The 13,215-nt window shown below is 48.1% G+C and overlaps 1 protein-coding gene across 2 annotated transcripts in view; it reads left to right on the forward strand.

Moving 5' to 3' along the window:
- PTPN14 (protein tyrosine phosphatase non-receptor type 14) overlaps nt 1-13,215 on the forward strand; it is a 196,204-nt gene that overhangs the window by 137,906 nt on the left and 45,083 nt on the right. For both annotated transcript variants that reach the window (XM_061383514.1, XM_061383515.1), the window contains exons 6-7: nt 8,935-9,005; nt 9,957-10,044. In XM_061383514.1, the coding sequence (XP_061239498.1) occupies nt 8,935-9,005; nt 9,957-10,044 (159 nt within the window). The remainder of the gene's footprint in view (nt 1-8,934; nt 9,006-9,956; nt 10,045-13,215) is intronic.

The following is a 13,215-nucleotide window of genomic DNA, read 5'->3' on the forward strand; positions in this document are numbered from 1 at the left end:
AGAAGAATTTACACATGTATTCCCTGGAAGAATGTCCCTGCATTTATGGAGATAAGTTTTCTAAGACCCTGAGAAAAGTAAAGATGCCTCTTCTTACCTCCTCAGAAGCCTTCCCTGCCTCATACACTAGCCTTGAGTACTGAACACTCTCTTCCTTTTTTTTTTTTTTTAAATATTTGTATATTTATTTGGCTGCACCAGGTCTTAGCTGCAGAATGTGAACTCTTGTTGTGGCATGTGGTGTCTAGTTTCCTGACCAGGAATCGAACCCGGGCCCCCTGCATTGGGAGCTCAAAGTCTTAGCCACTGGAGCCCCAGGAACGTCCCTGTCTTTCCTTCTAAGCCTCTCAGCTTGGTCCCACTCCAGAGCCTTTGTCCTGTCCGTCCTCTGTCTGGAATGCTCAGCCCCGGGTCTTCCTGTGACTGCTTGTTCAGATCTTGATTCAAATACCGCCTCCTTGTCCTTGAGCGCCTGTAGGATACACTCCAACCATCCAGCACTTCCTGCTAAATCCCCTTTTATATACATACTTTAGAGGTCTTTCAGGATCTAAAGGTGTTCCTTCTTTCCTTCATTTTTATTGTCAGCTGAAATTTCTTCTCTGTGGTGCTTAAACAGGGAGCTTCTCTGTCTTGTCCATGGTTGCCTGGTACATAATTTTGTGCTCACGTGGGTTTATTGAATGAGTCTATGAAGTAAAATGTCCATTCTTGGGTTAAATTAGGGATGAGGCTAGGTTTTTATTCTTGGGAAAGTTTTGGTAGCTTTGGAGTAATTGAGAAGAGCTTTCGTCAGGAAAGTTAAAATATTTGAAAAGCCATCTTAGGGAAAAGCCATGCCCACTGCAATGCTCAGCTCTGATTTTATAAATCATGATCACTCACCACTGTGTGTCTGTGTGCTCCAAGCACTGACCTGGGTTTGCAAAATCTGAATGCAAATCCAAGTGTGATAAAATATGATCAGGATTTTATGTAGAGAGAGGTTACCTGTGTTTTGGGCTTGAGGGACTAATGGTGTGTGAACTGCATGTTAAAAGATGAGCAGCATTGTGGCAGGTGGTGGTCAGGGGGAGCAAGGGATGCTCTAGACAGAGGGAGGAGGAGCAGGGGTGAGGTGGCAGGCGTGACTGGATAGGAGTCAGCTGGCCATCCTGATGGCCACTCAGGGGAGCGGCGGCAGAGAAGCTGGAAACATCTGAGGGGTTCACATGTGTGGGCTCCATCCAGGGGTTCACAGACCCCACACTTTGAGAACTGCTGGATTAGAGCAATGAGACTGTTTGCAGGAGGATGTCAGATGAGAGTTCTTGGCATGACATAGGAATTAGGTGTTGGTCCGTGTAGCTCAGATGGTAAAGAATCTGCCTGCAATGCGGGAGGCCCGGGTTCAATTCCCAGGATGGGGAAGATCCCCTGGAGAAGGGAATGGCTACCCACTCCAGTGTTCTTGCCTGGAGAATCCCATGGACAGAGGAGCCTGGTACAGTCCACGGGGTTGCAAAAGGCTGGACACGACTGAGGGACTATCACCACTACACTATAGGATAGAAACAAAAAAAGCAACACGAGGTATGTTGGGAGTGCAATGGGCAGAGCTCGGCATCTCACCTACTGTGGCCTCTGAGAGAGAGTTGAGTGTCTGGAGACAAAGGTGTTAAGTTTTGAGAGGCTAGAAATTATCTGTGTCAGTGCATGAGAGGAATCTAAATTAGTCCCAAGTTAAAAACGTTTTTTTTAATTTTTATAGAATTCTTAAAGGTTAGTTTCAGTTTACAATTATTACAAAATCTTGGCTGTGTTCCCCATATTGTTCAATACATTCTTGAGCCTCTCTTTTGTCCACTAATCTGTGCCTCCCACTCCTCCACCCCCATGTTGTTCCTCTTCCCTCCCTCAACTGGTCACCGCTGGTTTGTTCTCTGTGTCTGTGAGTCTGCTTCTTTTTGTTATATTCAGTACTTTGTCATATTTTTTTAGATTCCATATAAAAGTGATATCATACAGTATTTGTCTTTCTCTGTCTGAAATGTTTCACTTAGTATAACACTCTCCAAAATGTTGCTGCACGTGGCAAAATTTTGTTCTTTTTATGGCTGCGTTACTTGTTTCATTGTGTGTGTGTGTGTGTGTGTGCGCACGCGTGCACGCGTGTGCCTGCGTGCACCTCCCGCATCTTCTCTATCCATTCATCTGCTGATGGACGTGTGTGTGTGTGTGTGTGTGCGCGCATGCCTGCGTGCACCTGCTGCATCTTCTCTATCCATTCATCTGCTGATGGACGTGTGTGTGTGTGTGTGTGTGTGCACGTGTGCACGCGCGTGCCTGCGTGCGCTTGCCGCATCTTCTCTATCCATTCGTCTGCTGATGGACGTGTGTGTGTGCGTGCGTGTGCACGTGCACACGTGCACACCTGCGTGCACCTGCCGCATCTTCTCTATCCATTCATCTGCTGATGGATGTGTGTGTGTGTGCGTGTGTGCACTTGCCGCATCTTCTCTATCCATTCATCTGCTGATGGACGTGTGTGTGTGTGTGTGTGCACGCGCACGCCTGCATGCACCTGCCGCATCTTCTCTATCCATTCGTCTGCTGATGGACGTGTGTGTGTGTGTGTGCGCGCGTGTGCACGCGTGCGCCTGCGTGCACCTGCCGCATCTTCTCTATCCATTCATCTGCTGATGGGTGTCTAGGGTGTTTCTGTAGTTTGTCAGGGGCTTCTTCCCTGGTGGCTCAGGCACTAAAGAATCCACCTGCAAAGCAGGAGACCTGGGTTCGATCCCTGGGTTGGGAAGATCCCCTGGAGGAGGGCACGGCAAGCCACTCCAGTGTTCTTGGCTGGAGACTCCCATGGATGGAGGAGCCGTGGTGAGTCCGCAGCAGAGCTGAACACGGCCAAGCGGCTGAGCAGAGCACGCAGTTCGTCAGCTGGAAACGTTGCTGCTGTGGACTTGCAGGTGCATGTGTCTTTTAGAATTCGTGTTTTTGTTTTTCCAAATATGTACCCAGGAGTGGAATGGCTGGGGCATGTGGTGGTTTCATTTTTCATTTCTTGAGGAACCTCCACACTGTTCCCTGCAGTGGCTACAGAAGTTTACACTCCCGCCTGCAGTGTACAAGCGTTGCCTTTCCTCTAAATTCATCTGAACCTTAACCTTATTCTTCTAAGTTAGGGAAATACTGCAAAATCTCTAACTTTTTATGAGTAGCTCTGTCTTTAGTCTTATTCCAAGATAAGAGCAGTATTATCCGCTGGGCCTGCTGTTTTTGGCGCCTTATTAATTCCACTGATTAAATCAACCTCTGTTCAGAGAGATTTGTGGATTACTTAGCAGAGTTCTGCATGGGACTTGGTGTCCATGTCTCTGACATCTCAGAAGTTCACCTCAAAAGTCAAGCTATTTTCCTGTGTGCGTGGTGGAAGGAAAAATGAAGCTCATACCTCAGAATTTTAGAGAGTGTGCATACTTGTGTCAAATGAAGGTGATGAACTTGATAGTTTACTATAATTTCTTTCCTTTTCCTTTACCTTTCTCTCGTTAAAGGTCTCTGCCACATAGCCTTTAGGCAGAGACCGGGAGAATACTCAAAGTTGATTTCCAGCATGAGATGTGTGCATTTGTGGATGGTAAAATGCTTTGACAGGTTTAAGTGAAGCAGTAAAGGAGTTATTTTGTACATATCATATCTTTTTCAGAATAAAACCTGTCTCCACTAGGCTCTAAGCAAATTGGATATTAAAATAGCCCAGACCTCATTCAGTTTCATTATGGACAGACAGATATTGGTGGTATTGCTCTTGGATCTAAAACTTCCCCTTTTGGGATAGTAGCTACTAGTGATGGGGCCTATTTACAGTCAGATTGAAATGAATTAACCTTAAATAAAAATTTAAATTTAGTTCCTAGGTTGCATAAGATACATTTTTAAAAAATGCTCAATAGCCACCTGTGGCTCGTGGCTACTGTCTGGAAGGCTTAGATATGGAACATTTCCATCATTCCAGAAAGTCCTGTTGGGCACTGTTGAGGATGAAGTGGCAGAAGCTGATGTCAGCTTGTATGTCTTAATCGTAAATATTCCTTGGCTTTTGTCATCAGTCATGTGTCTTTTAGGGCTTCCCTGGTAGCTCAGCTGGTAAAGAATGTGCCTGCAATGCAGGAGAGCCTGGTTCGATTCCTGGGTCAGGAAGATCCCCTGGAGAAGGGATAGGCTACCCACTCTAGTATTCTTGGGTATCCCTGGTGGCTCAGAGGGTAAAGAATCCACTTGCAGTGTGGGAGACCTGGGTTCAATCCCTGGGTTGGAAAGATCCCCTGGAGGGAGGGCATGGCAACCCACTCCAGTAATTTTGTCAGGAAAATCCCATGGACAGAGAAGCCTGATGGGCTACAGTCCATGGGATGGCAAAGAGTCAGACACAACTGAGCAACTAGGCACAGCACAGCACGTATCCTTCTTCCACTCCACCCCCCACCCCTGTTGTATTCTGGATGCACTGTGGCCTGTGGTCAGGCGGTTTAGAGTATAGGGGTTAAGTGTTCTGTGCCTGTACCCTGGCTGTGCCATTTACTGGCTGAACAAACTTGGGCACATTATTTAGCCAAAGTCTCCATTTTCTCATGTAAAAATGAGGATGACAAGCCTGATCTGATTGTGAGGATAAAAGGAGAGAATGCATGATGTGAAGTACTTAACTTGGCACACAGTAAATTCTCAGTGTTTGTTCAGCCGTCACTGTCATCATCATTCATATTATCATCATCATCAGAATATTTTTCTGTCTCAGGCAGGCACAGGATGCTGAAGTGTGTACCTTCTAGGCATGAATACTCTGCGCTGTTGGAAATGTGAGCAGACAGGGGACAGGCAGAGGGTATCAGTGATCATTCAGCAGCTTTGTGTAGTTCAGACTCTACTCAGTACTCCGTAATGGCCTATGTGGGAAAAGAATGTAAAAATGAGTGCATATATGTATATATGCAACTCAGGGGACCCAGGTTCGATCCCTGGGTGGAGAAGATCCCCTGGAGAAGGAAATGGCAACCCACTCCAGTACTCTTGCCTGGAAGATCCCATGGATGGAGGAGCCTGGTAGGCCACAGTCCACGGGGTCGCAAAGCATCGGACAGGACTTAGTGACTAAACCACCAACCAATATGTGCATGTATAACTGATTCACTTTGCTGTACAGCTGGAACTAACACAACATTGTAAATCAACTATACACCAATACAATTTTTTAAAAAACCTAAAACAAAAACAAAACAATCTCATTTGGCAATATGAAACTGACATGTCGTGTATTTGGTTCAGCTCACTCGACACTTATTGGTCACCTACTGTATGCAGAGAGTTTGTAAGCAGGTATCATTTAGAGCCCTGAGATGGGCCGTGGCAATGATGTGGAGGCTTGCAGCTTTCTGAGCTTAAGTCTCTGTCATTTCTAGTAGGAGGGAGACAAGGATAAAGGGTAAGATGAGTATCCAGACAACTGTGTGAGAAAGACAGGGCTTCCCAGGTGACACAGTGGTAAAGAAGCCACCTGCCTATCAGGAGATATGAGGTCAATCCCTGAGTTGGAAAGATCGCCTGGAGAAGGAAATGGCAACCCGCTCCAGTATTCTTGCCTGGGAAACCCCATGGATGGAGGAGCCCGGCGGGCTGCAGTTGCAAAGAGTTGCAAAGAGCTGACACGAATGAGTGACTAAACAGCCGCAATAACAAAATGTAAGGAGGACAGTAGGCAGATTCTGGTAAGGACTATGGGAGAGACACACAGGGCCGAAGATGTAGCTCCAGAGTGGGAAAGGCTTCTGTCCTTCCCGGCCGAACATGGAAGCCTTGTCCAGGGAATGGTAGGTGTGATGGACCTCAAAGACATCGGGGTGAGATGTGAAAGCGGTTTGTGTTGGGAATAGTTGGCCTGAGGTTACAAACTTGGGAGAAGAGGTCTGAAGGGACGTCTGGGTCGCCCTGAAGCACGGTCTGAATGCCAGGCCCAGGTGGTGACCTGATTGAGCAGGCAGTGGGGAGCCATGGCAGGTTGTACACTTTCCGCTGGGTTCCACTAGCGCTTTCAAAGGGCAGAATGCATTCCTTTGGTGGGGGAGGGAACCGGGGATGAATGGCTGTGTTTGATCTCATAAAGCCACTGAAATTTGTCAAATGGCATTTCTGCGGCTGAGCAAAAGAACAAAGTTAAGTACACAGGGCGCTCCCCAGGTGTGCAGCTGTGTGCAGGCTCGCTCCCTGCCATTTTTCATCCTCTGCCTCTCTGGCCCGGCCCAGTGGCGGGGCCGCGTGCCTCAGGGAGGCCCAGACGCAGATGGAGCTGGTAGGGTTGAGTACAATAGTAGAGGGTCCCTTTGGACTTTTTCTTCTTTCAGAGAGTTGGAGGCAGCGGTTTACTGGAGCACTCTTTGATCTTCACTTAGCTTTATTTTATCCTATTGTGCCACACCTTTTACTGGCTTTTCAAAATTAATATCGAGTTATCCCTAGTCCTCGGTAGCCAGATGTATACCCAGAGCTAGATTTCTAAGCCACGTGGCATCTTTGTGATCCCACAGCGTAAAACTGAAAACACGTCAAGCTTTATTTCCTAACATGGACTTGAGTTGCTTCAAGTGGGTGGCTAAACAGACAACAGTACTTTGAAAAATAAGAGCTGCCAGTAATTCCCTCAGTCTTCTCTAAGGTCTCTCAGGACCGTCTGCAGAGCTCTAAGAATTTCCAGTATAGAGCTATGCTAGCATTTTCCAACATTAAAAATATTCTGATTTTTTTTTTCTTTTTACAATTTCATCATTTGAGATGGGATGTTTCTTACAGTTTTGAGATGTACCTTCTTGGGGATAGTGTTTCATGAAAAGTGGCTGAAGTGGAGCTAATCTTTCTGTACATGATATTTTACAACAAAGGGAATGAGGCATTTTGGATGGTTTGAAAGCATCAGCCCTCACCGCCTCACACCCCCCACCACCCACCCCCGCCCAGAGGCTGTGATGAGCCTCGGGGCCTCCCTGGGATGCACAGCTCAAACAGCCCTCCGCTGGGGCTCAGAGGAGGATAGAACTTTCCAGGCTGCTGCCCAGGAAGGGCAGAGGCAGCAGGGTTCCTGGCGGGAGCCACCCACAGGATAAGCTTTAGAATCACCACGCCTGTCAGTGTCTCAGGAACTGACTGGTCTCCCCGTCTTGGATTTATTCCTCCAGACTCCATCTCACTTTCCCAGTAGGTGTTTAACAAGCTCTGTAAATACTCACACTGTCCTAGAAGGGGAATTGAGAAGCCCTGTGTCCAGTTGACTCTACTCCCACGGGAGCTGGCGTAACACTGGTCCAGGGGCCTGGGGTTTATCTGGTCAAGACGCCAGCTGGTTAGCTCCCCAGCTATTATATTCCGGAGCTCCCTTGAGGTAGTTTAGCTGTCGTGGCCTCTTTTGCTCCCAAGGCCCTGCCAAGTAGCCTCTGAATGAGCCTGCTTTGCCTAAAGTGGCTCTGAATTAGTTTGCTGGGATTGGGCCAGTGGATAAGAAGGTCAGGCACTGTCCCTTCCTGGGCTCAACTTTTGAGAGGATGGTGGCCTGGAAACTCATTTGCCTGTATATCCTCACATTTTTCTTAAAAATGGGGAGGCACTTACAAAGCTTTTTTTTTTTTTTTTTGGCCATGCCAGGTGGCATGTAGGATCTTAGTTCTCCGAGTAGGGATCAGACCCATGCCCCCTACATTGGGAGTGTTGGGTCCTAACCATTGGACTACCAGGGAAGTCCCTTACAAAGCATTTTAAATAAAAATCTGAGAGGCAGGCAGATAGGGAAGAAGAAGCAAAATGAAAAAGAACTAAGGCCCTCCAGAGTTTAGGTGACAACCCCAAATATGCCTCGGAGTAGCCTAAGTTATAATGCAGAGCCCTGTTACAAAAGTGAACATGAACCTCTGTTCTAAAACTGACAACCTGTAATTCAAAGGAATAAAAGGAGCAAAACAGAAATAGAGACATAGATGTAGAGAACACATATATGGACACCAAGCAGGGAGAAGGGGGTGGGATGAATTGGGAGAGTGGGATTGACGTATGCACACTACAGTATATAAAGCAGGTGACTAGTGAGGACCTGCTGCATAGCACAGGGACCTCTGCTCACGCTCCGTGGTGACCTCAGTGGGATGAAAATCCAAACAAGAGGGGGTACCTCTATGCTGCGACTGCTGCTGCTAAGTTGCTTCAGTCGTGTCCGACTCTGTGCGACCCCATAGATGGCAGCCCACCAGGCTCCCCCATCCCTGGGATTCTCCAGGCAAGAACCCTAGAGTGAGTTGCCAGTTCCTCCTCCAATGCATGAAAGTGAAAAGTGAAAGTGAAGACAGTCGTGTCCGACCCTCAGCGACCCCATGGACTGCAGCCTACCAGGCTCCTCCATGGGATTTTCCAGAAAAGAGTACTGGAATGGGGTCCCATTGCCTTCCCCGGGGTATCTGTATACATAAAGCTGATTTGGGTTTCCATAGTAGCTCAGCTGGTAAAGAATCCGCTTGCAATGCAGGAGACCCAGGTTCGATCCCTGGGTTGGGAAGATCCCCTGGAGAAGGGAATGGCTACCCACTCCAGTGTTCCTGCCTGGGAAACCCTATGGACAGAGGAGGCTGGCGGGCTACAGTCCATGGACTACCAAGAGTCAGACACGACTGAGCGACTACCACTTTAACACTTTAAAGCTGACCTGCTTTGCTGTCCAGCAGAAACTAACACAACATTGTAAGGCCGCTCTACTCCAGTAAAAATTAACTTTAAAAGAAAAAGGAATTGCAGAGGAGTAAAGGGAGGTTGAGGGAGTGAGGCGGGTCAGGGGCATTTTTAGAAAAAAGGAGCACGTCGAGGCTCATGAGCAAAATCGCAAGGCACCTGAACTGCTTTCCATTTTGACAGGATTTGGCCCTGGAAGAAGCTGTTCTGGAGGAACTGACGCAGAAGGTGGCCCAGGAGCGCAAAGCCCACAGGTGAGGCGGGGCTGCCCGCTGGCCTGTCTGAGACAGGAGGGGGTGGCCCCCACCCCGAGTCCCCACAGTTCTTTTTCTTGTAGCAAGTGACTCAGCTCTGTTCTGAGAGTGCATGTAGATTGGAAAACTGTGCTCCCTGCCCCTACTCCCCTTCCTTTTTTCTCTCTTCCCTTTTTTTTCCTTTCTCCCCCCTCCATCCCGCCTTTCCCCTGTTCTTCAACACCAGTAGACCCACACTGATGCGGAGCGGTTGGCCGGAGGAATTCCTCTCTGTGACCTTCCTAAAACTGCTGCCCGACTTGGGAAGCCTGGGGCTGCTTGTGCTGAGTGTAGACCTCAAGAGCTACTTTGGGTGGGAAAGTCAAGGTCAAGGAGAAAAATGGTGAGATTCAAGTCATCACTGAGAGCTTGCTCAGGGCTGCTTGGAGCTCTTTGGGATGAATTAAAAATAAACAGCTTCCCTTCCAACTAAACCACCACCACTTCCAACCTCAGAGGATATGTGCAGCAGTCCTGGATTCTCCTAACTTGGTTACTTGGCTCCCAAATTATCATCCTTATAATCTTTTTCCTTTCTTCCTTTTTTCCTTCTTTTTTTCTTAACAGTGGAGATCTTTTTTCCCAGGTTGGAGAAAAATACTATTTTCCACCCCCCCCCCACCCCGCCACAGTGGTCAGCATTATTCACCAGGACGTCTGGCATAATCCACGTTCATAGGGCTGTGGCTCTCAATTAAATGCTTTGCCTTCCTCTTATTCCCTGTTGAGTGAAAGGTTACTGGGGGAAATGTTAATGAATTACTTAGCAATGCACCGTGCCCACAGTTGGGTGATGATGGCTTTTCTCAGAACTAAAGCCACGATTCTGGAATTTGCCACCAGGAGGGTCGGGCCTTCCACTGATTTTATTGCCCTTAACCGTTTCCTCCTTCGATGCTCTTTTGGTTTTAGTGGAATCCTGCCAGCAGAAGCCGAGCTCATGTACATCAACGAGGTGGAACGCTTGGATGGATTTGGACAGGAGATCTTCCCTGTGAAGGTAGCACCCGCTGTCCTTGCTTCAGCTGTCTCAGAACAGCCCAGGCATTTGGAAAACCAGCGTTGCTTGAGAGCAGAGAACCAGAAGGCTTGGCTTTCTCATTTCTACATGGCATTAGTTAGCACCAATTTACTCTAGTGAAAGCAAACCCTTCTTTGTTAATGGAGAGATTTTGAAGCTTTCCACAGTCCTTAGCAGACTATCTCAATTGTAAGACAGTGTTCTGAGTGAGTACCAACACCAGCCCATCTGGTGCAGAGAAGTTATCAAGGTCACAGCCGACCTTAGAGCGGGACACGTAGCAAATGTCGTGTGCGCCTTAATGCAGATCCTCCCCGGCAGTTTTCCTCCTCGGCCTTTTCTTTTCTCTTCTTAGGGCTGATGCAGTGATAACTGTTTGTGAGGAAGAATGAAACGTTTCCTGGATACAATCATACTTTATTTCTCTGGCTCTAGAGAGCCTCTGCTGTGGGTTTCCAGCCCCTTTGGTGTTTTCTGGAAAGTATGCCTAGGAAATGGTTATAAGCACATCCCACCCTTTGCAACAGATTCACCTCCTGAAGTGAGGGTGTGGTGGTGGGGTCGTGGTGCAAGGCCATCTATAGGACAGAGTCCATCATCCAAACTCATTTTCCTCTCTCTGCTGACCCACATTACCAAAGACGGAGTTTTATCAGAAACCTAAAGCAACTGGCACATTTCAGCGATTTGGGAGACGCCTGCAATTTCAGCGTAAACATTTCACTCCAAACTGGCTCCACTGGCTGCTTTATAAGCGTTCTGTTCCCCCTCCATCGCACGTTTGCAATTTGCCTTAATGAGAACTGCCCATGTGTATCAAGTAGAATCGAGCAGGGTGGCCGCAGCTTGCAAAAAAGGCTAAATGACTCTTTTTTAGATTTGTTTAATTTTCTTTTGCTTCTCTAATGGCTGCCCTTCATAGGGTTGTAATCCATTTTCCTTGCAATAATGCCTTATGAAGCCATCTGCATCCCGCTTACATTTCAGCAGCCCATATATAGTCATGATATTTTGGAAAATCAGAGTAAACTTTTCTCCACTTCTAGAAAACCGACTTCTTGGGCCCTGGAAGTTGGAGGTTTGGTCGTGGGGGTCATTTGCTTGCGTGGTTTTTAGTCATTCTGAACTGTGGGAAACAGAGGCAGTGAAGACAGCGTTGAAATCCGTGGTGCTGGGTTCAGATGCATTTTTGTGTCTGTCCTTTAGTGGGAAAAGTACAGGGAGCTACCAGAGCTACTCCGAGTGGGCAGACGGGCTCGGCTGACTCACGGCCCGTGGGCGTAACTCCTCTGGGCTGCTGCTTTTTTTCCTCCCCCACCGCATATCTGTTCATGACTCAGGTGACCACCTACAGACCACATGATTCCTGGTGGCCCAAGAATGAGGGGCGGGGCAGTGGTACCCATGGGGGTTGTGATGGAGCTGGCTGTAAGTGAAAAAGCAGCAAGGGCAGGCTGCCCATGGTGATGGAGTCCCTCTGGGCTGGTTGGGTCCTTCTTGACCAAGGAAGGTTTCAAACATATGTTATGGATATGTCCCAGGGATGACCATTTCAGTTTAGTGTGGGTTGTTTTTTTTGTTCCCCCATGAGTGATTTCTCAAAAAATTTTTCAAGATTGGGGAGCAGGAATACCAGTGCATTTCCTGACAGGTCTTCCCTCACCCTCCACAAACATGGGGTGTCTTCCCTCGCCCTCCACAAACACGGGACGTCCGCAGCCTCCGTGGGCTCCTGTACTGTCAGAGCAGGTGGGCATGGGGGGAGGGAGCTTCTGGAATGGGTCACACGGGGTCTGGAGCCTCAACCCCAGCTGCGTGTGCTGTTCTAACGGGGGTCTGGTCCGTGTTTTTTCCGTTGTCCCACGCTGATGGCCTGCCCCTCCCGCGTCCCCATCCATCCCCCTAGACCTCTGCACCCACCTCCTGGCAGCATCCCCAGGGAAGTCTTTCCACAGAATTTTCCTTTCTCTTCCCATCTCTACTTTGCCCATCTTCTTTTCCCACATAGATTCTTGTTTTTGATCATGTAACTTACCTTTTAACCTCTTGTGATTACTGAGGCCCTCTCCCCACTCCCTAGTTCTTTCTCGCTCAGCTTTTGCCATCAGCAGTTGTCTTTCCCTTTCTCTCTCTCTATGAGAAGATTCCTTCGTTAATGGAAAGTTTTGGGGAGGTGGGTTGAGAAGAGGTCCTTGAGAAGGAGGTCTTTGTGTTTTAAATGGGTATTCCGAGGAAGGTAGGGGTTTATCTTTCCTTTCTTGGGCTGAGTTGGGCGTGTCTCTCCCCTCACTCCACAACGAGGATGCCTCCCAAGTGAGAGCAGGGGCTGGGTGACGGTTTGCTCACTGGCTGCTGAGTCCTGCTCCCGCTCTGCTCTCAAGAACACTGGAAGCTGGGTTATGCTTTCCCAGGCAGGAGGCTGGGGCACCTGACTGGACCAAGAGACCAGACTGAAGACAAGACCCCTGGCCTCTCCCAGACGGCCCAGTGGATTGCCCAGCACTGAAGCTTATAGTCCACGTGCCCTTCCTGTGCTCACAAAGGTCCCAGCCAGTGTTTAGCCTCCCACGCTGGAGTGTGAATACATACCCGATCATACACACCCCAGGAGTGTGAATACATACCCGATCATACACACCCCAGTGTTGCCCCAGTAGGAATAACAGAGGTCAGTGCAATGAGAATGAAGCATCCCGAAAGAGGCAGAGATTCTGCAGGGTGAAGGATTCCCCCATCCCTCACACTGTGAGCTTCAGGGATTTTACATATATATGTATAGGTATTTATATATATATTATATATTACCTCATTGAAGGAACAGATTGCTTTTAAAAGAGAACATTCAGAAAAAAAAAACTCTCAGAAATCTACAATAGGATATCGGAATGGTAAACTTAATGGATAGGTTAGAAGGGAAAGAAAAGTCTCACCCAAAACCCTGAAGTTATGGAAGGTGGGAGGCAGGAGATGAAATTGGAGGGCCAGCCCAGATGTTCAGCATCTGTTCTGAAGAGAGTGAAAGGGGGAAACAGAAGGTAGTAATTTGAGAAAATATCCCAGAACTGAGGAACACGAGGTTCTAAATTGGAAGGCCAAGCATGGTAGATGCAAATGGACACACTCTAGGGCTGTAAGTGGTAGAAGCCGATG

The sequence above is a fragment of the Bos javanicus genome, chromosome 16, assembly GCF_032452875.1.
Source record: "Bos javanicus breed banteng chromosome 16, ARS-OSU_banteng_1.0, whole genome shotgun sequence".
Classification (NCBI taxonomy): Eukaryota; Metazoa; Chordata; class Mammalia; order Artiodactyla; family Bovidae; genus Bos; species Bos javanicus.